Here is a 27,487-nt window from a genome sequence, read left to right on the forward strand (position 1 = left end):
CCCGGTCTAATCAAGAAGCGTGTGCTACGCACTGCTGCTGCTGCTTCCCACCAGGCTACGGAGGCGCCTCCCACTTGAGGAACCAGTACTCGGAGGAGAACACTGGTTTGGTGGTAGAGGGAGATGTGGATGCCCAAATCTCTGCAGCATAGAGAAGCGGGGGATAAACTATTGTTGAAATTTTTATTATTATTATTATTAGCTATATAGTGTAAGGAAGCCTGAGGCTTATATTGCACCAGCCAAAAAAAAAAAAAAAAAAAAAAATTTAATTACACAGAGAGAGAGAGAGAGTCAGAAGTAGGAGGGAATAACCAAGAAAGAGAAGAATGGTGATATCCAGCTCAGGAACCTGGGTGTGGCCAGGTTTCTGAGCCACACCAGATGTGAGCCCCTGGGTTTAATATATCTGACTGTGGTGGATTTGTCTGTTGCACATCTACATATTGGCTGAACAGAAGCTTTGGGTTGAATCTGATCCCTAGATCAATGTGATTTTGAACAATCAGGATGAAAGCTCCTTTGATGGCTGATGAAATTTTATTGGGTTTTGTTTTAAGGGGGAAACTATGGTTTCCAACTTCTTAGGATTTATGTGTAGACCAAATTGCTTGTGGTAGGTAGATATTGCCGAGAGAGTAGTTGTTAGCTCTTCTGAGATTTGGTGAGGGTCTTGGTTTGAGTATAATTCGTGTATCACTGGCATATACTAGTGTATTCAGCTCTCAGATTGCCAGCGTAGCAATGAGGGTGGTGAAGAGGAGGCCAGATAGCTCTATCCCTTGTGGGACTCCAACTAAGATTACTTTGCAGTATTAGGAGTTATATACAGATAGTTTCACTATGCAGTTATGCAGCAGATGTGAGGAAAGCTAAGATGCCACCACCTATCTGATAGTGGTTCTCGAGTAGCTTTAGGAGAGATGGGATGTGCATGGCATCAAATGCAGACTTGATGTCTACGTAGGTGGCTTCAGCTGGTAACCTAGTTCTCTGTTCTCAAAGACTGGAGGATCCTGTTGGTAGTTTCTAGAAGATTGGTCACAGTTGATCTGTGTGGAAGTGCATAGTGCATTTGTGTAGGATTATTTGGCAGGATCTGTTTATTGACAATCAGCAGCAGTATTTTTTTTCTAGCAGCATCAACGGGCAGAATGAGTTTGAGGTCGGCCCGTAGTGTTTCACCAGTGATGGAGTTTGAATTTTTGGCTTTGGCTTGACTAGGTGTTCCTACAATTGGTGTAGGAAGCAGCGATTTGAGAACACTGAGCTAAAAATATGTAAGAGAGTTTGTAGGATGTAAGGACTTAGGTTCTTAAGCATAAATTGCGGGATCCCATTAGGTCCGGTAGTAGAAGTTGCCGGCAGGCAGTTTATGGTAGTAATCAGCTGTTGTCTCAATATTGGTAGCTGGGGCTGATCGTCTTGGTTGAGGATAGCAGTAAACCTGGTGATGTAATCGAGTCAGCTTTGGGGATCAAGTTGTTTGGAAGGGGGAACCTCAAGGGGTATCCTTATGTGGAACTTTCCTGGTGCATAAGGTCCTGTTAAGGTACGATTTGATCGCATTGGATTTCTCCAGTTAAACTCACTTCGAGCTCTCGAATAAGCATTTCTGTCTGTATCGTTCTGAGACTGCTTGCACATTTGTGCAGCTGTTGCTTAATGTTAAAGCGCTTGTTCAGGTCATTGGACCACCATGCTTTAGAGTGTGTAGAAATTGTAACCTTTCTTGTGGCCGCATAGCTTGTCACAGAGACAATTCAGTTGGTAATCTGGGTTGACAGCTAGCTCGACATCACGTGACTCAAGGATCGACCAAGGGATAAGCAAGGCTGCATCAGTGCATCCCAGTATGTCCGGGAATGCTGAACTGACATGGAACATGGTTTGTTGGCAATTGAGAAGATGGCAATTGATTGGTAGTTTAAATAGCATCAAGAAGGAGTATATGATGAGAGCCTTGTCGATCAATTTGGCCCTGGAGAGATTGTGCAAGGGTCATGGGGTAGAATTTTTCCCAGCATGGTCTGTGCTTCTTAACAGGAGAGATTGCTTCTACAAGGATGGAATACACTTAAATAGAAAGGGTGCAAAAATATTTGCTGATTCTGTCGAGGCAATGTTAGGTGGATCAGAAAACTGCTAGCTTGGTGGGGAGATTCACAGACTAATAGATTAACAGTAGCTGCAGGCAGAGGTGAAAGTGATTCTGGCACTGCTGCTATTGTAATGACTAGCAGCCTGGAAAGCAAGTTGCTCGGAATTTCAGGACTGCTGGGAGTTATGGAACACGTAAGTACATGGGCTGTGTTAGGATAACTAAGAGTAAGAAAAGGTGCATGTATACTTGCCTGTATGCCAATGCTAGGAGTATAGTAAATAAATTTGATGAATTTGAAGTGCTGGTCAAGATATCAAAGGCTGATTTTGTTCGGATATCAGAGATATGGTGTCACACCGAGTTAAGTAATGCAGAATTGGAATTTGGGGCCTACAATATGTTCAGAAAGGATAGAAGGGAATGAGGGGTGATACTGTTAGATAAGAAACACAAAATCTAAGGAAGTGCATCCAGTTGACATGGTTGGACAGTGCAGTGTTGTGTCAGTTTGTTGTTTTCGGTATTTATCGATGATATTGATGAAGGTATATTAGGGTTAATGTCTAAGTTTTCAGATGATATGAAAGTTGACAAGGTTGTTAATGACAGTAATGATAGTACACTACTGCAACAGGATCTGGAAACGTTGAGCAGATGGGGTGAGAGGTGGCAACTGAAGTTTAACATGATGTGCAGAAATTTGCCTCTAGCCAACGGGTAGTTGATTGTTGGAACAAACTTCTATCTTGTTGTTGTGGAAGCTGATAGCTTAAATAAATTCAAGAAAGATGTGAAAATATTTTGGAGTGAATGGATGGGTGAGATGGGAAGTTTTTTTTTGGCTGATGTTGTGTAAGCCTGCTTTTTTGCATCATATGCCTGAACTAATGCTAAATCTAAAGAGTGGATCATGGTCAGAGTTGAGCATTATATCTGTGGTTTGGGCGATTGTGCAGGGTACAGAAACTATTATCAGGTCAAGTTGGTTGGACCCACGAGTTGGGAGTTCGCTGGCAAGCAGAGGTCTGCGGTACAAAGGTGAGAAAGGAGCTGCTGCTTTACTTGGTCAAGTTAACGAGACAGATTGAAGTCGCCGCATACAATGTTGACATTGTTAGTTGAAACTGGTCCAGGATCCAATTAGCTACTTCAAGGATGTAAACTCTAACTGCTGGTAGATTGGTTCTTTAGTTTGACAGAGATAGCTTCAAAATCTTGCTATTCACTTGAAATGCTGGAGATTGGTGTAAAGAGGGTATGTTTATAAAAGATGGCAGTACCCCCTCCTCTCCTGTTATCTCTCGACATAAAGGAGGAACAATATCCTGCTGGGACAGTGATTGCAGTACATTCCTGTGTTCTAACTACGTTTCTGTGATGCAGAGAAAAATCCACATGTCCAGCTAGAAGTAACTACTCTAAGGTGTCGATTTTATTTCTAATGTTGCGTGCATTTTGGTAGAGTAACCAATGGAGCTGTGAATATTTTAACAATAGGCTTGCAGTTTTTCCGACTTTTTACCGAGTAATTTGATCAGTCACGGAAGTGACGCCATCTGCGGTTTCCACCAGAGGTGCTTCCCACGCTCCCACTACTAGTAGTGTGATTAGTGTGCGTGACGGATTTTTCGTGACTGACTGGTATGATATCTTGAGTCAGGAGCGGATTCAGTGGAGGTGGACAGATAGAGTTTGTTACCCCCTTAACCATGCATATAAGTGTATGTGTATAAGGTCTACCTAAAAAAAAAATTTAAAAACCTTGTTGTTATGCCTCCCCTTACAATGATACCTCAATACGATAGTGTCTGGAGTTCTTTTTAGAATTTTTTTAAATAATATGACGTCACAATCATACTTCCTGAAGTTACTACTGCAGTAAGTATGATTGCAACAATAAAAGTATTTGTCATATGACTGCAAGAATACAAGTGTTTATCGTATGACTGCAACAGTACAAGTATTTGTCACATGAATATTTGTAAAAATACAAATATTTGTCAACAATTTCTTTTTTTCGTCTTGCATTTTCATTACATTCCATTGTTAGATTCCTTTAACTGCTGCGAATTCAACTACAAAATTGGTACTTCAATCGACACTGTTTTCTAGAGACTGTACACTTGCAATCGCAAATATACATCTCTTACTTTAGTATTCATAAATCCATTGTATCTTGTCTTCCAGAAATTATGAAAATTTGCAAATGTTCAATAAAATATTTCAAAACAAAAGCTCTTTTATTTCATGATCGATATGCACACCCAGGGTCCTGAGCTGGATATCATCATTCTTCTTTTTCTTGGTGATTCCTCTCTCTCTCTCCCAGGGTAACTTGGGAATTTTTTTTTGTATGGTGCAGCATAAGCCTCAGGCTTCCTTGCACCATATGGCTAATAATACTAAATCAAAATACCTAAAAGAAACACGAATGATGTTTCACATAAACCATCTACCAAGTTACCACCTGCAACTTTTTTATTCGTCTTGTTTTTTTTTAACAACTCGTGGAAATATAATGGATACATTTTTTTCATGATAAAATTTTAATATTGCGAATAAAAAATAACACAATATATTTCCCATATCACAAATAACATGAAAACTATTACAAAACATTCCACAATATAAAAAAAAATTACATGAAAAAAAATTATTACACAAATATTCAAAAAAAATTTATTCTAAAAATTGCCATATGCAATTTACTTTTTTATTAATATTTGTTGTCGATGTGCTTTGCTCAATAGCTCAGCGATGATTACAGAGGAATGATTTGACGTAACGATCCAGATCAAATTGAAGCAATGGTTTCCAATTTAGATCCTAATGATCTGCAACTTGTTTAATTGTCAACATTATTCAGTCATTCACTCAGTATTATTCAGTATGCTGAAAGCTTGCTCAGCTTCAATACTGATAATCGCAGTGGTTTCAAAGATATTTCTGACTTTCTTAATTGAAAAGGGAATTTCACTCGATTTTAAAGATAAATTGTCTTTGACAAAATCTCTAAAATCATCATTTTTTTATTTCTTATTTTATCAGAAAACTTAAATTTCTTATTTGGTTTTCATCTGACTACCGAGACGAAATTTGTTTCAATTCCTTGTCATCAATGGAATCATTTAATTTAAAATTGCTCTGTTGCATTAATAACTTATACTTTAAGGATAAAAGAATGTATTTAATAGCTTGTCATGAGGTAATTTTTTAAATGTGTTCTTACTTTCGAATTTAATTCCTTCAAGTTCTTTCTACTTCAACGTGCTCTCAATTTTAGTGTCATAATTTCTTTCGGAATTTTTCAAATTGGTAATAGCATTTATAGTTTGAATAATTAATTTATCTGCTTTTATCATAGTGATTCTGTAAAGCTTCTGAAAGGTAAGAGATCTCCTGCAGGATCTCGATTATTAGCGCTAAATTGTTAAGAAATGCCAATTGAAAAGTTAATTTAATAATCATAAAAAATTAAGTTCTGATTCAGAATGTTTGCACAAAGCAGGATAATTCTTTCAACCCGCAGTTGCCGTCCGCAAGCTACAAGCTGCTCATTGTGGCCCCAAACACACGACCGATTTTTATAGTTTCCACATCAAATTCTTTTTTTTTTTTATGAAAACCCGAAACATGAGAGGTATTAGAACCTATAGTACTTATTACCGTGCTTGGGTTGAAGGTTGAGAAGACAAAAGATATTTGTTGTCATTAGACCTGAACTTCTGTAGACTGTAATTTTTGGGAAATACATACGAAGGAAGGTTGTCCCAGAAAACGGCAGTTGAATGAATAAACGAGGAAGATGAAAAGTTGGTTCTGTCAGTTTGAAGTTGGACAGTAAATGGATGTTGGCTGGTGGCGGCATGTGTTTGCACTGTTTTTCAAAGATTAAGCTAAGAAGCTTAACTAAGGGCATAACCATCCTGTCTGTTCTTTCTGTATACATTGTATGCTCGCTACTTTACGCCCTGGTAGACATACTCTAGTCTGATTCCACTTGCCCTTTTTGTACAATATATTTCCGACTTTTCTGACAGTAAGGTCACCATCTCTTGCTTCTTCCCCTCGACGTGGGCACCTGTACGTGGTGAGGGGACCTCCCAGTGACGCTGCTGGACTTCCAGACTAGCATCACTGGGATCCAACGCCCACAGCCCAGGTTCCAGGCTTACATCAATGGAATCCGGCGTGTTTGCCGTGCGCTGCGACCCGTGGAAATTCGGAAAGGGGGATCCTGGTGGTTGAGGGGCCCAGCTTCAATACACCACTTTGGCCCCTGCTTCGACAAGACGGGTGGTCCTGGAAGGCCCGGCTAGTAGGCTCGCCTGCGAGGGTCAACCGTGTCAATGCCACGCCCCTACCCTCATGGTCCGAGGGACAGGATTCAGGCTGGCTGCGGTGCAGGTATAGTGTCTGGGTAGCCCTGGCATCCCACTCCCAAGCGCATTTATTGCATGCCGGGCAGTGGGCGTCCCTTTGGGCTCCGTGGTGGGTGGGGAGCCCGGGCACTGAACAATTAAAAAAACTCCATGAATCCTGATAAACTCATTTCTTCAGGGGCCCCAACCCGGTCCCTATCTGAAAACAATGACAAAGACACTGATAGCAGTATTGCTAAAAAGAGGCAGCGAACCGAACTACCATCAGGGCCAGTCCCAAGGTTCCTAATTATGCATTCTACCAATGAGACACCAATTGGTAAAATGTCGCCCTTTTTTATACAAAAAGGGTTAGACGGGTTAGCAGGTTCACCCAAATCAGTTAAGAGGCTCCGTTCTGGAGACCTCTTAATTGAAACTAAAAATGACAGGCAATCGGAACATCTACTCCGAGTAACAACAATCGGAGGTATCCCTATAACAGTGACACCACACAGAACACTCAATTCATCGAGAGGTGTCATTTCGGAGTGGGACCTTCTCGACGTAACCGAGGAGGAAATCTGCTCCGAATTAAAACCACAGGGAGTCATTGCCGTCAAGAGAATCACTGCGCGAAGGGATGGAAAAATTGTTAAAACCAGGAGCGTTATCCTGACCTTTTAACTCTCCTAAACCTCCTGACGAGATTAAAGCTGGATACATCAACTGTTCAGTGCGTCCGTACGTTCCAAATCCTTTACGGTGTTTTAAATGCCAGAAGTACGGACATTCTCAAATGGCCTGCCGCGGAGTCCTTGCATGCGCTCGATGCGGTGCAAAGGACCACGAAACAACAGCATGTTCAGCCGCAAAACCCACCTGTATTAACTGTGAAGGCGAACACCCGGCCTATTCACGAGCATGCCAGAGGTGGAAAGAAGAAAAAGAAATTCAACGGCTGAAGGCAGAGCTAAATATATCATACCAGGAGGCAAGGAAATCGGTCAAACCCCTGAATATCAACAAACCTACCTACGCCCAGAAGGTAGCAGGGAGATGTTCCGTCGGAACTCAGATGGACATGACCATTCCTCCAAAGGAGTCTTTCACTCCCATCGCGCGGTATCTCTTAACATCTCAAAAACCTGCACAGAAGGACCAATCAGCTGCCACTCCTATATCGGTACCTCCTAATGCTCCACAAATTACAAAGGTAGTTATGAAAGATAAGAATAAGAAAGGGGAAGTCCCCCCTATAACCCAAGAAAAGATGGATGTCGAGCAGAAGGAGGTACCCGAAGAGTCAGTCTTGGAACTCTTTGCGGAGGAGGAAATGGACACGGGACAGCGTCCTTTCTTCCCCAAAAAAGATAAATCCAAGACTGATAAAAGTAAGCCCTCAGCACCTCGGAAGCCGCCTGATGGACTCACCAAGCCAAAATAATGGCTAAATTCCTACAATGGAATTGTCGTGGATTCCGGCGAAATATTGATGACATCAAGGCCCTCCTGCAAAAGCACGAGCCAGTTTGCTTTTGCTTGCAGGAAACATATCTAAAGGCAAATGATGATCCCACCATGCACAACATCACAGTTTTTCGAAAGGATAGAATTGCGGATGGCTCTGTACATGGGGGAGTGGCTATCCTTGTGGGTAACCAGACCCCAGTGCAGCCCTTCCTAATTACAACCAGCATAGAGGCTGTCGCAATTCGCCTTTCAGTGGGATTTTTATTAACTGTGTGCTCTATCTATTTGCCACCTGGGACTGACATCTCCCAGGCAGACCTTGATGATCTTCTAACGCAGTAGCCTCCCCCTTTCTTACTTCTCGGGGATTTTAATGGACATAACACCCTGTGGGGTAGTGCTAATCTTAATGCAAGGGGACGAGTCATAGAGCGCATGCTCAATGACAATGACCTTTCCCTTCTAAATACTGGAACAAACACCTTCTTCCACATGCCTACCCGTACCTTTTCTGCCATTGATCTCTCTATCTGCTCCCCTTCTCTACTCCCCTCACTCATCTGGGAAGTGGAGGAGAACCCATTCGGAAGTGATCACTTCCCTGTGATAACCTCGCTAGACAGTGGGAGACCATGTCTTCCCTTCAGGTTACCACGGTGGAAAATTGATCAGGCTGACTGGACTGCCTTCCAACATCAGGCAAATTTTGATCTCAGAACCGTCAGTCAGGAGCCGATCAATGATGCAGTAAAGTACATCACAGAGGTTATGGTCCAAGCAGCTGCAAATGCTGTTCCAAAAACATCTGCCCGGTTTCCACCGTTTCCCAAACCTTGGTGGAATTCCCAATGCACAGCAGCAAAAAAGGCTCAAAACAAAGCGTGGGGGATATTCCGCCGATATCCTACCACGAACAACCTTATAGCGTTTAAACGTCCGCGAGCCAAAGCACGCTACATCCGCCGTCAGAGTCAAAGGGAATCGTGGATCCGCTTTACATCATCCATTACCCAGTCTACCAATTCTAAGGTAGTCTGGGATAAAATCCGGAAAATTAAGGGAAAACATACATCCCACCCTACTTCAATCCTAGATTATAATGGATGCGCTATTGCAGATCCAACTGCAATAGCCAACTCTCTTGGGGAAACATTCTCTAACATCTGTGCAACATCTTCGTATTCCCCAGAGTTCCTGGTCCTGAAACATAAAATAGAGAAACAGGCACTTAATTTTAAGTGTAAGAGCGACTGTCCCGATAACGGGGAATTCACTATACACGAATTGAAAAGAGCCCTCACTCTTTCCAAAGCAAGTGCTGTTGGACCAGATGGCATCCATTATGAAATGATTAAACATCTTTCACCAAAATCTATGGATTATCTGCTCACTCTGTATAACAGAATCTTTATCGAAGGGCAGTTTCTGGATTCCTGGCGCAAGCAAGGCAACCGTTCTTGCTTTTGCTAAGCCAGGAAAGGATCCAAAAGTCACTAGAAATTATCGTCCCATTGCTCTGACTAGCTGTTTGTGCAAAATCCTGGAGAGAATGGTTAATTCTCGTTTAATCTGGTATTTAGAATCAAATGACCTTCTCTCCAACATCCAGTGCGGCTTCCGAAGGAACCGGTCCACTTTGGACCATCTTATTAGACTGGAAACATCCATCCGGGATGCTTTCCTAAAATGGGAACACTTGGTGTCAGTGTCCTTTGACATGGAGAAAGCGTATGACACAGCTTGGAGATTTGGCATATTAAAAGATTTGCACAGCCTAGGCCTTAGAGGGCATCTTCCTGTGTTTATTCAAAACTTTTTAGCCAATCGATCTTTCCAAGTTCGTGTGGGATCCTCACTCTCTCGTTCTTTTAGCCAAGAGGAGGGAGTACCACAAGGATCAGTATTAAGTGTCACGCTTTTCGCCATCAAAATAAATTCCATCACAGAACAACTTCCTCCAACTGTAAACAGTGCCCTCTATGTTGATGACTTCAGCATTTTTTGTCAGTCATGCAACATGAGGGTTATCGAAAGACAACTGCAGAAAGCCGTTGATCAACTCAATTCCTGGGCACTTGCAAACGGCTTCAGGTTCTCGCCGGAGAAGACCGTTTGCGTACATTTTTGTTGTAAGCGTAATCTTCATACTGAACCTGAATTAATGCTCGGACAAAATGCTATTCCAGTAGTGTCAAGCACAAAATTCTTGGGACTTGTGTTTGACAAAAAGTTGACCTTTCTTGAACACATCCGTCAACTTCGTACAAGGTGCACGAAGGGACTAAATATTCTTCGCTCTCTCTCCTCTACGCGTTGGGGAGCAGATAGGTGCACCCTACTACGTATTTATCGTGCACTTGTACGATCCAAATTGGACTACAGGGCCCAGGTATACTCCTCAGCTAGAGACAGTGTCCTTCGATGGTTGGATCCCGTCCACCATCAGGCTATCCGTATCGCTACTGGAGCATTTCGAACATCTCCTATCCAGAGCTTATACGTCGAAGCAAACGAACCACCATTATCCCTTCGACGTAAGCAGTTGTCTTTAAGCTATGCTTTAAAGCTGAAATCCCTGCCAGACCATCCTACGTGGACATCTGTCTTTGAGCCACGTTGGGAAAACTTGTACAATACCCGTCAGACTGCCAACCGACCCTTTGGTATTCGTGTCCAAGAGCTACTGAGAGAGTTTAACATCATGGTAGACAAGGTTGCACAAACACCAAAAGAGACTCTTCCACCCTGGCATGCTCATACTCCATCGTGCGACTTCTCCCTTAAGAAATGGGTAAAAGCTGAAACGTCGTCATCTGTCTACCATCAGCTCTTTTCCGCACACCGAGCTGAGTATTCCGACTTCCTGCCTGTCTACACAGATGGCTCGAAGTCTGAATCGTGCATAGGATCTGCTGCTGTCTTTCGGGACACTATAATATCTCAGCAGATTCTTCCTGAATCCAGCATATACACTGCAGAGCTGCATGCTATAGAGTTAGCCTTGGATCACATTCGAACTTCTGAATGCCAAAGGTCAATAATATATTCTGACTCTTTGAGCGTATTACAGGCTTTATTATCTTTGAGACACAACTATCATCCATTTCTCTCTCGGGTTCAGCAGAAGATATATTCTCTTCATAAATATAAATCTGATATCCGCTTCTGCTGGATTCCTAGCCACATTGGGATAAAGGGAAATGATTTGGCTGACACTGCAGCCAAATCAGCAGCTCCCACTAACAATCGTTGCCTGTCAGTCCCCTATACAGACTACAGGCAAATAATACACCAAAAGATAAAAAGATATATTCCCAATGGCAAGAACAATGGCATAGGGAGAGAACAAATAAATTATACCAAATAAAGCCTCTAATACAAACATGGCAGTCCAGTCTGCGCAGGAATCGGAGCGAGGAAGTTGTTCTTGCCCGACTCCGCATAGGACACAGTCATCTGACACATTCGTTTCTGCTGAGGGCGGATGATCCTCCTATGTGCGAGCAATGCGACACCATTTTATCCATTAAACATATTTTATGTAACTGTCCCAGTTTTAGTAATGCTCGTTTTATCGCTTTTAACCATCTGACTGAGCCTTATACACTCAGTCAGATTTTATCCGACAATGACAATGTGTCTGCTGTTTTTAGATTTTTAAAATCAATAAATGTTTAATGCTCGTGTATAAAATTTATATTTTACTGTGATTTTTATTGATTTATTTTTTTATGCCTTTTATAGATTTTGACATAGTGACCTAACTAATTAGGTCACTGAACGTTTAAAATTTTTTATAAATGACCTGGTCTTGGCGCATTATAGCCTTGGAAGCTAATGCGCCAAAAAAATCAAAATCAAATCAAATCTCTTGCTTCTTCCTGTTGGGACCAAGACTCTCTGCAGCAGAGGATGTCTTTGTGTTGTCTGATGCTGGAGCATGGGCTTAATTGTTGGGATCTGCTGCCAGCACTTGAGCCCATGATTGGTCCCCCTCTTTTAATTATTAAAGGATGACAATCCTATTCTTTAAGCTCTCATAAAATCCCATTAGAATGACCTTGGCCCTGGGTGCCTTATTCGCCCTTAGCGTGAACAATTTTTCTTCCCCTTTTCTTCTAAGACATTCTCTCTTATCACAAAATCACCTAACTTCCACTTATAACATGGTATATTTCTGGTATTTCCATCTCTAAAAACTTCAAGCAGGAATGTAGGTCCAGACTATTTATTCAATTTGTGAGTGTCCTAAACAGGATCATCCACGGTTATGCCATTTATATAATCTATAGTAGATCAGTGTGGTTTATCCCTTTCCTTGTAGTGTTAACACAACGAAGGATTCTTTGTCACTTTTCTTTGCATTCTTATCTGAAGATTTATCATCACCTGCCTTAGTTTGCCTAGCACCATGTAGCTTGACTGTAGACTAATTTGGAGTCCACAATGACATAGTTACTGTCAGTTTCTGTGTCCTCTGATAATTTATAATCATTTCGTGCATTCATCTGACACCTTCATTTAGGTATATAATCCTGAACACTATCTCAATGTGATAAAAAGCTTAGTGGCTCCTTTGATTATTTCTCTGAATACTTTGCATTTAGAATATGCAGTTGGTAACGATCACCCAAGTTCAGTCCATCTCGAAAGTTTAAATCCCCTAGTGTAAGATATTCTGATTTGCTAACCCATTCTGTTTGTCTGTACAGATGTTTGTTTTAACAGTAGTCTATAATTTTTGTTAATACTGACTTATATATGATAATCATTTCAAGACATGCAAGAAAATTACATTTATAAAATACATTTAAGAGCTTAAATGTTTTTAGTTCTAACATACTTGGCTAACTGATTTTACTTATGCAGTCAGAGTTATTGGAGGAGAAAATTAGGCTAATCGGTATTTATGTAATTTGTGAAGAATTTAAGTTGCCAGTGAAAACTCTGTCACCACTCAATTTTTTTTTCCCCATTGGTATATTTTGAAGGCTGTTTGTTAAAAACAGACCTTGGATAGTGAAACTGTTGCAAGGTACATCATAACAAATTCAGGAAATTTAGATGGATAGACACTTAAAACGTTACAAAAAATGCAATTCGAATAAGCAGTGGACTCTTGACCTGTGGAATTTAACTAAATTTGAAATAACATTTTTATTTCATTTTTCAGTTGAAACAGACTTGTAACATTGTATATTAAAAGCCCAAGAGGAATATTAGTTTTACCTTCCTAACCATTAAAAAAAAAGTTTGTGTAGTGACCCCTCCCAATATCATATATAAAGAAATTTAGTTTCATCTAGATAATGACATGTTCAGTGATATGCAAAAATTTTATGTATATTTGTAGGGGGGCAGCTTATGCCACAGGGGGAGCAGGAGCTGGCCACAAAGATGTTACAGATTCAGTCCAAGAGGTTTTACTTAGATGTGAAACAGAACAGACGAGGCAGGTTCATCAAAGTTGCAGAGGTAATAGAAAATGAATGATTTATGTAATTGGCACTGTGAAGTGATATTGTGAGCTATTTTTTTTAAAACAGTAATTGTGTTTAAAATAATTTAGAATATTAGAATATTTTAATATATTTAATTTCCTCCACCTTTTCAAAATTATTAACAAAATAAAGTTATTGCCATTGTATAATATAGAATAGTCTCTTTAACACAGCAATAAATAATAAAACAAAACAAGTTAAAGTTGCTTAAAAATACAGTAAAAATTATATGAAATTGGCATTATCAGTTTCTCAGTGGTCAAAGATCTTCCAATAATGGCTAAAATTGAGAAAACCCATAGAGTTGCATGTGAAACTAAGCCAACAAATAAGGAATCTACATCAATGGAAATCAGTAAATAGAAACGCATTTTTTATGTTGTTACCAGGGAAATGGCAAGACACGCAAAGTGAAGTGAAGCACAATAAATTTGTAGAACAGTAATAACTGAATTATAACAGAGGTGGAAGGGTAAAATGAGAAGTTTTAAATCTGAGATCCTGTGTATTGGCAGCAACTGGCTTATGGATATCTTGCGTGTGGCTTATTTTGAATGTGGATACAAATTATGTCATTGTGTAAATAAGAATCGCCAAGTCGCTCTTCGTTTAGTTTCTTGGTTGAAGAAATTTTGGCCACGAAACTTCTAATAGTAGGGTCAGTATGGAATCCATGGACCTGTTTATAAATACAGACAACCCTCATATAACACGGTACTTTTACAACACAGTTTCACTCTGACACAGTTGATAAATTGAAGCAATCCTCGCACAACACAGTTTCGCTCTAACATGGTTAGAGAACTGCGGAAAACCTTGCATTACATGGTATTTTTGAGTGTTTGTGTAGGGGGAACCCTACTATTCTCTTGGATGTAATTTTGAAACATTTCCATTCTTTTTTGTGAATCCCTGCTGTTGACTCACTAGTCGTTTAAAAAAAAAAAAAAAAAAAAAAAATTATTGGGAAATCCCTGACTTAATTTGTGTGCTATTGAACTTGTGCTTATTGAACTTGTGGAAAAATCTAGATTTCAAAATTTTATTACTATTGAATAACATGCCAGGCCATCAAAAGACTTAAGTCCTCCAAATGTTGAACTAATGTTCCTACCACCTAATACAACTTCTTTAATTCAGCCATAAGATCAAGGCATTATATCTACCTTTAAAATGCATTACATTAGAAAATCATTACAATGGATTTTGGAAAAAATTTATTCCAAATCTATTGAAGTGATGGAGGCATGGAAACATTTTTGAATTGTGGACTGTATCAGCTTTATCGCTCAAAGAAGTAAAACCTTGAACATTAAATGTATGTTGGAAAAATTTATGGTCCGAGTCAGTTCATTCAGGAAATATGGTCGAACCAGCAGAAAATGGAATCGGTGCTATAGTAGAACTTGCTAAGTCGGTAGGAGGGGAAGGTTTTGATGATATGACTACTGAAGCCCTCCTGGGTAGCACAGTTGGTAGAATCGCCACTCCCTCACACTAGGTGGAGAAGACCTGAGTTCGAATCCCATCTATGACAGGAGGAATTTTTATGGGTCTTTTTCCCAACTTGGCTGATGGCTGAGTTAGTCGGTCTCAGGCAAGGATAGCATGGTTTTTTCTCCTGGAAACTCAGGTTTTTCATCCAACAAAACAGAAAATCGCCCTCAGAACACAAGCAGTTTATAGATAATATAGACAGAGCAACATGACCTTAGTCGCTGGTGCTCCTAACAAAAAAAAAAAAACATGGTTACTGAAGATGTTCAAGAATTACTGGTGGAAAAAGTGGCTGGCAAAGCAGGTTTTTTGGAAATGGCATCGGAGGTAAACCAAATCAATTCAGAGGATGATAGAGCAGATGAAAATTCTGAACTTCCAAATTTTACAGTAAAAATCATATGGGAAGGCATAAAGTTAGCCGAGCAATTAGAATCTTATTTTTTGAGTGCAGATTCTTTGATAATTTGCATAACAATACTAATGATCCTATTTAATTTTAGTTCAGTTTCCATATAAATATGGAAGAATAATTAATGTTTTATCATTTGGAAAAAAACTTGGCTGGAGTAATATGACTTGGAGATTAGATAAAAACAATACATGTAAGAGAAGGTATAATCAAATTTTGATATTGGAAGGTAAGTCTAAAGGAATAATTTTGGTTAGTATTTTTGGCTTTCCAACAAAAAAATGCAAACTTAAAAGTATGTGCTTTTAGTTCTTTTAAGCAAGAACTTGTTATTCCACCCACCGCCCATGAATTCAGTTAAATTTTTTTATTACCCAATTGATTTTTAATTCTGTCCTAACTCCAATGTAACGTTGCCATTTGTTGAAAAGCTGCAGGAAATTATTAAATCTCTTTAGTTACATTAATGTCAATGTTGTTTTTAAGCCGTTCAGTAAGTTCTTTAATCTTTTCAAACCAAAAATAATTTTGTCATTGGGAATTCAGTGCTTAAGTGCACAATGTAATTTTTCCCCCCTTCAAGTATTTATCCCTTTAAATAGTGAATTTTTTCAGGGCAGTTTTCTTCTGGGGATTAGCTCTGTGGAGAGTTAGTTAATGGAATTTGTAGTTTCATAAAAATAAAAATTTCATACATAAATGCTTTTAAATATTAATCTGTTCTTATGTTGACATCATTGCTGTCAAGAGTGAAATTAGCATTAGCAGTGGAAAAAGATGCAAGAAAGCAAGCTTATACAGCAATGAAGGTATGCTACTGCAACAGGATCTAGAAAGGTTAGGCAGATGGGCTGAGAAATGGCAGTTTCTCAGTCACATTAATGCCAAAAAAAAAGATACCACCCACCAATTCATTTCCTCCGATAGTTTGTCTAGTGTTCTTCCTTGAATTTATTTAAACTGTAAACTTCCACAACAATAGATGGAAGTTTGTTGCAACAATCAACCTATCCACTATCTAAAGGCAAACGTCTGCACATCTATTTTGAAACCATCCTTTCTCAATTTGAATATGTGTCCCCTCATGTGTATTCTGATCAAGAGGAAAAATCCTATAAGCATTAAAGCTTGCTCAATCCATTTAAAGCTTAAATATCTCAATCAGGTCACCTCACAGATGCTTATTCTCCAGATGCTGCAATTTGCAGAACTGAAGCCTTTCTTGATAAAAGAATCCCTTTGTTTCCCTTACCAATCTTGTTGCCCTTCTCTGCACTCTTTCCAGCAGCTCTTCATCCTTCCTAAAAAGAGGCCTCCACACCTGTATGCAGTACTCAAGATGTAGCCTGACCATTGCTTTATACAAGGGGATAATCACCTCCTTATCCCTGCTATATTTCTGTATATCATTGATAAGACTCCATGAGCTGCTCTGGCAACCTGTCTGCACTGCTCTGAAAACTCAGACATATTTGACCCAGACATATTTGACCGCAAACCCAGGTCTTTTCATTCTCCACTACCCTGAGTGTAGTACTGCACAGTTGGTACGCTACTCTGAGGTTACTGCTGTGTGTATGCAGTACTTTGCATTTATCAATGTTAAACTTCAATTGCCATTTCTCAGCCCATCTGCTCAACTTTTCTTGATCCTGTTGCAGCAACATACCTTTATTACTGTCATTAAGCCTGATATACCTTCATCAAAATCTTTTATAAATATAGAAGAAAACAATGGCCCCAACACCAAACCCTGGAGCCTTCACTAATAACATTAGCCCATGAAGTGCAATGTCCATTGATACAGCTCTCTGCCTTCTCCCACTCAACCATCCCTTTATCCTTAGCATCAACTTGCCCTTAATGTGACACTTCTCCAATTTCTTCAGCACTCTTTTATGTGCAGCAGTATCAAAAGCTTTCTTGAAATCCAACTGTATGATATCAAAATTATTTTTGCATATAGTTCCTTTATGACTAAATCTTAGAATCCAATCAAATTGTTTCAAACAAGATTTTCTCCATTCTGTGTCTGAAGTTTAATTGCGGCCATGTCTACGTGATCCTGTATTACGTCTTTAACCAGTAACTCCATCATTTTCCCTGGAACAGAAGTTAAGCTAATATGTCTGTAATTACTCATGTCACCTTTTGATCCCCTTTGTAAATTGGGGATATATTTACACATTTCCAGTCTTTGGGACCTCTCCTGAATACAAGGATGCCCTCATAATTATGGCTAACAGTTTTCTTACTTCCTTTGCTGCCTCCCTTTATATAATTGGATAGATCCCATCCACCCCAGGTGCCTTTCTTATGTTTAACTCCAACAATTTTGTTTCCACTTTCCTCTCGGTTATTACAAAATCATTCAGCTCCCTGTTAGAGTTTGATATACTTTTGACATCCCCATCCCTAAGAATTCCTCATGTGTACAAAATACTCATTCAATTTGTCAGCAACCTGAGCAGGATCATCAAACAATCAAACCATCCAGTGGACCAAATTTCTTCATCCTCCTGCTTCTAGTGTTTACATAAGTAAAGAAATCTTAGCTGTTTTGCTTTGCATCCTTTGCCAAAGATTTCTTGTAACCTGCCTTTTCTGGCCTGATCTCCTTTTTGGATTGATTACAGACTAATTTATATCTAACATAGGCATCTGTGTCACCCAATAATTTATATGCATCCCATGCATTTTCCTTCTATGCCATGAGTTTCATTAGTGCATTTGACATCCAATTAGGGTTAGACCTCAAAGAGTATTTCATGGTTGATAAGAAAAGCTTAGTAGTTTGTGTGAGTCCTGTTTAGAATTTGCTGATGGTAACATCATCATCAGTTGCTTGCACTGTACATTTAAAAACTGTCTGAGACCACTGTAGTTACCTTTACAAAAGCAAAAACCTTCCCATTACCCTGATGGTAGTTAAATCTTTAAGTAAATCCCACATCAGTACCCTGTGATCACTGCCACCTAGTGGTTCCTTTATCTGTAAATTTTTAATGCATGAATAATCACTGTTGATAATCAGATCAAGAGTATTACTCCCTCTGGTTGCCTCTCTAATATGCTGCTGTAGAAAACAGTCATCCAATAAATCCACAATAGTCTTGCTTGCTAGTGTGCGAATGACCAACCCACAAGTTCTAATCAATATCTATGAAGTTAAAATCCCCATGATAAGACATTCTGATTTACTGGCCAAATTCTGTTTCTCTGTATAATTGTTCCTTGTACTCATCAGAGTCATTAGGCCAATAAGAAACTCCTACCCTCATTTTTGCTTTCCCAGTGCTTATGTCACATCAAACTGACTTAACATTGCACTGTCCATCTCTGTGAACTGGTTGCACTTCTTTAGATTTCCTGTGTTTCTTAACTAACAGTATAACCCCTCCGATCCTGTCTGTCCTTTCTGCATACATTGTACTAACCCATATTAAAATTTTTCATCCCTTATGTCTGAGTGACACTGTCTGAAATCCCGACATTGTCTGATTTGAAGTCTTGACCAGCACTTCAATTCATCAGATTTATTTACTCTTTTGATTATTGTTTTAAAATTATTTTTAATTATTATCAAAAATTAAACTGCAATTTAAAAAAAAAAGTTAACAACATCGTTACTTGTTTTTAATGTAATAATATTGATACATCTATTTATCACATGATCCAATTTATAAGCTTCAGGATTTGAAGTTCAGAGAAATTCTGAAGTTCTGGAATCCTCCTCCTCTAAATTTTTAAAGCAATACTGCCATGTATTAAAACTTCTGTGTCGAATATTAGTTGGAAACAGATGAGAGATAGTAGCATGCACTGGAAGATTTCAAGACAATTAGTACTTTGAACACATTATTTGAAATTTAGTCGAAATGACCTTGAAAATTATATATGAAGGATAATCCAAAACTAATGCCACCAAATTCTTTGACACTGTTGATAAATTGGGTTAAAGTGTGTTATCTACTTTTTAAGCCTTGAAATACTTCATTTATTTTTTTACATATTAACCATCACTTTCAATAAATGTTTCCTCTGCTGAAATTGATTGTATGTCCCTGTTGCAGGAAATACACAAGGGTAATCCACTCTCTTGTGTTCCTTTTTCCAAAAACACAGAACACATGATTTTTCTTGTGGATGGCTGAGTCTTGAATTTCTTATTTTTCAGTAAATCCTTATGTTGTTGCTGTAGACTTTGACTTCATTTCATAATGGTATACCCAAGTCTTATCTTCGATGACAATCCTGTCAAGGAAATCACTGCCTATGGTCTCATTCTGCTCCAAACGTTGGCATAAGCTTGCATTTTCTACTCCTTGCAATCTGGAAGGAGCAGAAAATGCAAGCATTAGCATTCCTGGAATCCAGCTGGAACACAATTTCATGTATTCTGGATTGTCCAGGATTGTTTTCAGTGCATTAAAACTTATTTATTTTGATGTATATTTTGAGTCTTAATGTGTCAGTCTTCAAATCACTTGATATACTCCCTCCCTCCTTACTTTCCACCATTGCTACAGTGCATAGGTGGCCTGACTGTGGTATGACCTTCAAATCAGTGCCACCAGCACTGACATACATAATCTACTGCTTAACTCACTCGTGAACTGTGTTGTGAACTGTCGCAATCTCCTTAATGTTCTTCACACGTTGGCAAATCTCAAGGGATGCAATATTCGTTGAATTCAGGAACACAAGAATACTCTGCTGCTTCATACATCCCCTTAAATGTTCTGTATAATATATAATGTATATATATATATAATACAATAATATATATAATTGTATTATATATAGTATTACATGTAGGTAAATCTCAGTGAATGCAATATTCACTGCGTTTGAGGAACACAAGAACACACCTGCTACTTCATGGACATCCATATCAACCGCTGTATTTTCAGAGACAACAGCAGACCTGCCAGCTGTCATGCAGTAATGAAACTTGTAGGATATTGTTGGTAACATTTAAATTCTGACACTCTGACACCCCATATTTTACATTCAATGTCATTCAAAAGCGAAAAAAAGTTGGAGGTATTAGTTTTAGAGGAGACCTTGTACGTACATACATACATACTCTTCTGTGCCTATATGCTAATAAATTGAATAAAAATGCAAACTGCTCAAAGGGTTAATATAGCAGAAAATTTATTGAGCACATCTTGTGTCTAAAACTGATTTTGTGTTAGTATTAGTAGTAGCAAATTATGAAAGAAAACAAGCTTATAAAGCATCACACAAAAAAAAAAAAAAAAAAAAAAAAACGCCCAACATTATTTTGTCTGATTCTTCCTTGAATTTATTCAAATTCCATACAAACATATGGAAGCTTGTTCCAACAATCAATCAATCACCTGGTGGCTGAAAGCAAACTTATGTAACCATTGTTTCTCAATTTGAATAGTAGTAATAGCAAATGGTGCAAGAAAGCAAGCTTATATAGCATCAGCAAAAAAAAAAAAAAAAAACAGTTCACCATATATGCCCTAGAAGAATTTGTCTAGTTCTTCCTTCAATAAATTAATAATTACTGTAATGTCTGTAATTTATGCCCCCCCTCGTATCTGAGCAAGAGAAAGGATTCCCATCAGCACTGTCATATAAACATAGCATGTACTTGCAGCAGGAACAGTTGAAACTGCTGATTGCAAAACATATAGAACAATATATAGCACTCAGTTTGCTTAGTGTAGTTTATTTTATTTTTTCTAAAAAAATATCATTATTTATAATTAAATTGAACTTGCCTTTTATTTGATCGTATCTGAAATAAATTAATGCAAAACAAACTGGTGGTTTGGAACTTGTATTTGAAACTGTCACCGCTAGTTATCTTTCTAATATACGGGTTAGTATTGAAAAGTTCATAACCTTGTATAGAAATAATGACAAAATTGTGAATGTGATCCTGTTTAGTTATTCTGTGATGATAAAATATCATCATCAAAGACCCAAACTTTGTTTTGAGCCTTGGTCGGCAGATCGTAATAGTACAGCCAAGTCTCGTCACCTGTCACGATGTTGTTCACATACCGAGATTGTCCCTTATCAAACTTTTTTAACATCTCCCGGCACCAAGTCACACGTCGTGTCATCTGCTCTTCAGTCAGTTGATGCGGCACCCAGAGAGAACAAAGTTTCTTCACGTGCAAATGATCTTGCAGAATCGAACGAATTGCTGGTGCATTTAGGCCCAAAGTATCCTCTATCTGTTGGTAGGTCACTCGCCTGTTTTCGTCAAGCATTTTCCTCACAGCAGTAACGTTTTCCTCCGTAACTGACATTCGTGGCCTTCCCGGCCTCTCAGAATCCTCCAGAGTGAAATTTCCCCTTTGGAATTCTCTATACCACCTGAATATCGTTGTACGATGTGGACAATCATCATCTAGTGCAAGAGTCATTTCTTCTAAGCACTGGTCTATGGTTAAACCACACACGAAATTATACCGCAAAACTGTCCTTATCTCATTTCGTGACCACGATGCCATCGCAAGCACTTTACACTCTCACTACTAATGAATAACTGAGCCCATCGACTTCGCACGGCGGCTACTATGCACGTATGAACATGCCTCAACATGCACCAACAAGCAGCTTCCTGTGATTCATTGTTGCGTCATATTGCAAAACTTTCCTAGTACCCTTTGTATATTGCGAAGATAATTAACAGTCTTTCATTAATCTGCCAAGGAAGTAAGATGTACAAAAGATTTTCTATGTATTATAAATGAGAAAAGGGTAAAACATTTGCCTTATTTATCATACACAAATGTGATTTTATAGTTTTAAGCAGCAGGAAATATAATGTATCAGACATGTGTAAGTAAATAAGCATAAAGACATTGTGCAGTGCATAGAAATAAGTGCAAAAATAATGTTTCATTTTATGGCGACAGTGATGTCATTCATGCCAAATCTTTTGTCATAGAACGTTGACAAAATTCAGCACAACTCTGAGTTGTGCTGAATTTTGCTATTTTCCAATAGTGAAATAGTGAAAAAAGCAATGGTTGTAAAACTAAAACAACAGGCATTTTTAGTGAAATTGCGCGAATATTGAAAGAAGAGTGGGGAATGGAAAATGGGCCATTTTCAATTCGTACAGATGGTAGTAACCAAAGTTATATGCCACTGTGATGACCTTATGTAATAAAAAAAAAAAAAAAAACATGTCGAACTGAAATAGCTGGCTTTCAGTGACAGCATTAGAAGGTGACTCGACAACATTCTGAACAACCTTAAAGCATGTGAGATTACCTCAAAAAAACTGTCTGGTGTTTAGTGTTGCTAATGCATGTGTTATGGTATGCTTGAAAACAGGAGTGGCAAGGGGTCTTAAAAGAGAAAATTGAGGCTTGGCGGTAATAGGTTGTCCATGTCATTGAATTAATTTGTGTGTTGAAAAGAGAATTGCATGTCTATCTGTGAAAGCAGATGAATATTTGATAGAAATTTACTATTATCTGCAAAGACTTTCTAAATGGAAAGATAGATTTAAACATTGTCACTGATTTTTCACTGATTGATGCATGCCACTGAAGTACAAAATATTTTGAAGCATTTGTGTGCACGTTGGCTGTCTCTGGTTAAATATGTAAATAGACTGGTAGAATAGTGGCAGCTTTTGATAAGCGTGTTTAAAGAAGAGGTTAGAAGTGGTGAGAAAAGCAATATGACCACTTTTTAGAGCTACTAAATTGAATTACAATGAGCAGCCACTAGTGAGTGCTGCTGACTTATGTTCAAATCCAGTTCATGGTCCAATAGCTTTGAAATAGACAAATTGATGGATTCAAGAAAAAGAACTTTCGAATTGCAAACTTTTGGGAAAAGCAGCCCTAAAGAAGCCAAGCAGTCTGACAATGTTATGCATGTTATTAATCCTTTTCTCTCTTCTGCTTTGAATAAAGCAATTTGCTTGTTTCTTTTAAATGTTATACCAAATAGAAATCTGAACATAGCCTCTTCAATCCAGTTTGTTATGGAATATATTGAAGAATGTTATATTGCAAATTTATTTTACCAACAATTTTTAAACCTTACACTTCCATTTTGTAAAGTGATTGCCTTAACAGACTAAACCAGAAGGATGATGATGACTCAGCTATAGGCATTTCGGTTGCCAAGGTTGTGGAGAATCTAAAACAAGAGGAAAAGATTCTCTTCTTTTGCTCAGTGAGGAAGTGGTTTTTGATTGTATGTGAATTACATGGTGCACAAGTTTCCATTGAAAAATGTTCTTATAAATGCTGAGGTAGCACAAATTTCGTCAATTGGCAGTGCACCTTTTTCAAATTTGAAATTTCTTGCAGACAAGTTTCCACAACTCATTGGTGTCATTAAAGATGAAGAAATACATAAAAATAGTAGATGTTTTGCAGCATCATTCCTGCCAGTTTCTGTAAAATATCGGTGTAAATATACCAAAAATCAGCGATTTCCAAACTGGGAGACGCAGGCTAGTGCAAAAGGAAGCGCAAAAAGTTTAACAGAAATGTAATTTTAATAACATAATATATATATAAATAAAAATATATTTATATATACTTATAAATAAACTTTCATAACATTAAATTTTATATCCTATTTTTTAAAGCGTATAAACATTTATTTGGAAAAAATATATATTTTGTTGAAATGGATTGATGAATTATTAGCATTAGCATTAGCATTACTAGAGGCATTTGATGCAAGAAAGCAAGCTTATGCAGCATCAGCCAAAAAAAAAAAAAAAAAAAAAAAAATAAATAAATAAAAAATAACCATTTCCACTTCACCCCTCTGTTCGTTTGAAATACCTGTCCAGCTGAGCCTTAAACTTATTTAGGCTATCAACTTCCACGACAAGGGATGGAAGTCTGTTCCACCAACCAACCACCCCCTGGCTAAAGGCAAATTTCCACACGTCTATCCTACATCTGTCTTTCCTCAATTTGAAGGTGATTAATCTGAGCAAGAGGAAGAATCCCATCAGCATTCAGCATGCTCAAACCATTCAAGGCTTTATACACCTCTATCAGATCACCTCGCCGGTGCCTAGTCTCCAGACACTAATTTGAAAAACATAAGCCTTTCTTCGTAAGAGCACCCCTTTGTTCCATTCACTAATCTTGTTGCCCTTCTCTATACTCGTTCCAGCATCTCTACATCCTTCTTGAAATGAGGCCTCCGGACCTGTATACAGTACTCTAGGTGCAGTCTGACCATTGCCTTATACAAGGGAATAATCACCTCCTTATACCTGCTAGAAAAATTCCTATATATCATCGACAATACACAATGAGCTACTCTTGCAGCCCTTCTGCACTGCTCAGAAAACTTCATATCTGCCTGCACAACCACCCCCAGGTCCCTTTCATTCTCTACCACTGTCAGTGTAGTACCACAGAGTTGATACGTTGCTCTGGGGTTGCTGTTTCCCATATGTAGTACTTTACATTTGTCAATGTTAAACTTCATTTGCCACCTCTCAGCCCATCTGCTCAACCTTTCCAGATCCTGTTGCAGCAGCATAGTGTCAGTAGTGTCCTTGACAACCCTGCCAACCTTCGTATCGTCTGCAAACTTGGACATTAAGCTTGATATACCATCATCAATATCATTTATAAATACAGAAAACAATAATGGACCCAATACTGAACCCTGAGGGACTCCACTAATAACATTAGTCCACTATGAGCAGTGTCCATTGATTACCACTCTCTGTCTTCTCCCCCTCAACCACCCCTTTATCCATAGCAGCAATTTGCCTTCAATGCCACACTGCTCCAATTTGTGCAGCAGTATCAAAAGCCTTTCTAAGATCCAAGTATATAATATCAAAGTTATTCCCTGCATCCAGTTTTTTTGTGACTGCATCATAGTAATCAATCAAATTGGTCAGGCAAGACTTCCCCTTAACAAAACCATGCTGTGTCTGAGCTTTAATTGAAGTCTTGTCTAGATGATCCTGCAGTGCCTCCATTAATTTTCCGGGAACAGATGTTAAACTAACAGGTCTATAATTACTTGTGTCGCCCTTTGATCCTCCTTTGTGAATTGGGATCACATTTGCACATCTCCAGTCCATGGGTACTTCCCCTGAGTCCAAGGAAGCTCTCATAATTATGGCTAAGGGTTTGCTTACTTCCTTTGCTGCTTCCTTTAATATAACTGGATAGATCCCATCCACTCCAGGTGCCTTTCTTGTATTTATCTTCAACAATTTCTCCTCCACTTTACTCTCAGTTATTACAAGGTTCTCTAGCTTACTGCCAGAGTTGAATACACCTCTGGCATTCCCCTTGCTGAATAACTCCTCATGTGTGAATGTCGATGCAAAATATTCGTTCAGTTTTTAGCTACCTGAGCAGGATCATCAACAGTTGACCCATCAATATCAAGTGGACCAATCTGATTCATCCCCTTCCTTCTAGAGTTTACATAAGTAAAGAACTCTTTGCTGTTTTTCTTTGCATCCCTTGCCAAAGATTTCTCATAATCTGCTTTCGCCTGCCTAACCTCCTTTGTAACTTAGTTACAGATCAACTTGTATCTATCATAGGCTTCTGTGTCATGTGGTTAATTTGTATGTATCCCATGCATGTTTCTTCTCTGCCATATATGTCTCATTAGTTCATCTGACATCCATTTAGGCCTAAACCTTGAACAATATTTCTTAGTTGGTATGTAAAGCCTAGTAGCTTCCAAGATAAGTTCTTTGAATGCTTCCCATTTTGCATTTGCTGTTGGTAACATCATCAGTTGGTCCCACTGTATAGAATTTAAATACTGTCTCAGTCCATCGTAGTCGCCTTTACGAAAGCAATAACCCAACAGTACTCTCATGTAGCAATCATGCTAATCCAGTTGTGAAGTTAATGCCACAATATGAGAGATGCCAGAAGGTGTACAGGATAATACTATATTAAAGTATAAATTTTAATTATGCCTTGTGCATTTATATTTAAATATGTCAGTTTCCTGGTAAGAACTTACCAGATTCTATTATGAAAAAAGATAGAAGACGTACAGTGGTCCTTGGTAATGGAAGTCACAAGTACACAAGGAAACTTGAAATATAACAAATTATTCCTATTCATGCTTGGCATTTGAACAATTCCTCGATGCTGAATGTAAGAGAATATTCACGAAGTTTAGAAAAACAAAAACTGAGTTCACATCTTCCCTTTCTGGTGAAGCTTTGGAAATACTCGTGACAGCAAGTCTAGACAGCAGAGCCAATGTTAGGGATGTTTTAGTCTTCAATATATATATATATATACATACATACATACATAGAGGGTGATTCACTACCAGTGTGACAAACTTGCAGGAGGTGTAGGGGGCACAAAGACGAATCGGAATCACATAGCATTGCAGGGTCCGAAATGCCTTCATCATGCGGTAGAGGACGTTGAACGTGAACAGTGATCTTGCTGGAAGTCAGCATTTGCGAACCGTTTATATTGAAGAAACCAAGTAGCAAAAGTCCTTCGGAGTGGATAATCCGCAGGCTCCAATGATTGGACGCGTTGCAGATAGTATGAACTCATTTGGTTTGTTGACAGTATCCTCCATACAGTGGATTGGGAAATACCCAATCGTTGGCCTATTGCTCGAGTACTCGTACTCGGGTTGCCTTCTGCAAGACGTAGGACATTCTCCTCATTGTCTGGCGTCCTCGTTGTTCGCTCTCAATTCATGGTACATCTCGTGAAACAACCAGTCTCACGTAACCTTCTGTGCATACGTGCAAAAATTGTATGATGAGGAGCACGCCTGTGCGGGAAACGTTCCTGGTACAAGCGCAGAGCAGCACGCCCGTTACAGTCTGCAGCTCCATACGCGAGGTGCATATCGGCCAGTTCAACGTTTGAATACTCGTCCATCCTACTGCCTCGGGAACCGGTTCGCAAATGCTGACTTCCAGCGGGATCGCTGTTCACGTGACCTCCCGTTCAATGTCCTCTACCGCATGACGAAGGCATTTCAGACCCTTCAATGCTATGTGATTCCGATTCGTCTTTGTGCCCCCTACACCTCCTGCAAGTTTGTTGCACTGGTAGTGAATCACCCTGTATATTGAAGACTAAGTGTGCAAGGCACAATATGTTATGGGTTTAAATTAACTATATAATATTGGTGT

General features: G+C 38.8%; 1 protein-coding gene across 1 annotated transcript in view; it reads left to right on the forward strand.

Annotated features, from left to right (window-relative positions):
- The window catches only part of LOC150087054 (transcriptional regulator protein Pur-beta-like), a 459,340-nt gene that overhangs the window by 213,485 nt on the left and 218,368 nt on the right, over positions 1–27,487 (forward strand). Inside the window, exon 2 of the mRNA XM_090372917.1 lies at positions 13,292–13,413. Coding sequence (XP_090229043.1) covers positions 13,292–13,413 — 122 coding nt within the window. The remainder of the gene's footprint in view (positions 1–13,291; positions 13,414–27,487) is intronic.

The sequence above is a fragment of the Mastigoproctus giganteus genome, chromosome 4 (genome assembly GCF_048544385.1).
Source record: "Mastigoproctus giganteus isolate SK-2022 chromosome 4, ASM4854438v1, whole genome shotgun sequence".
In the NCBI taxonomy this organism is placed as follows: domain Eukaryota; kingdom Metazoa; phylum Arthropoda; class Arachnida; order Uropygi; family Thelyphonidae; genus Mastigoproctus; species Mastigoproctus giganteus.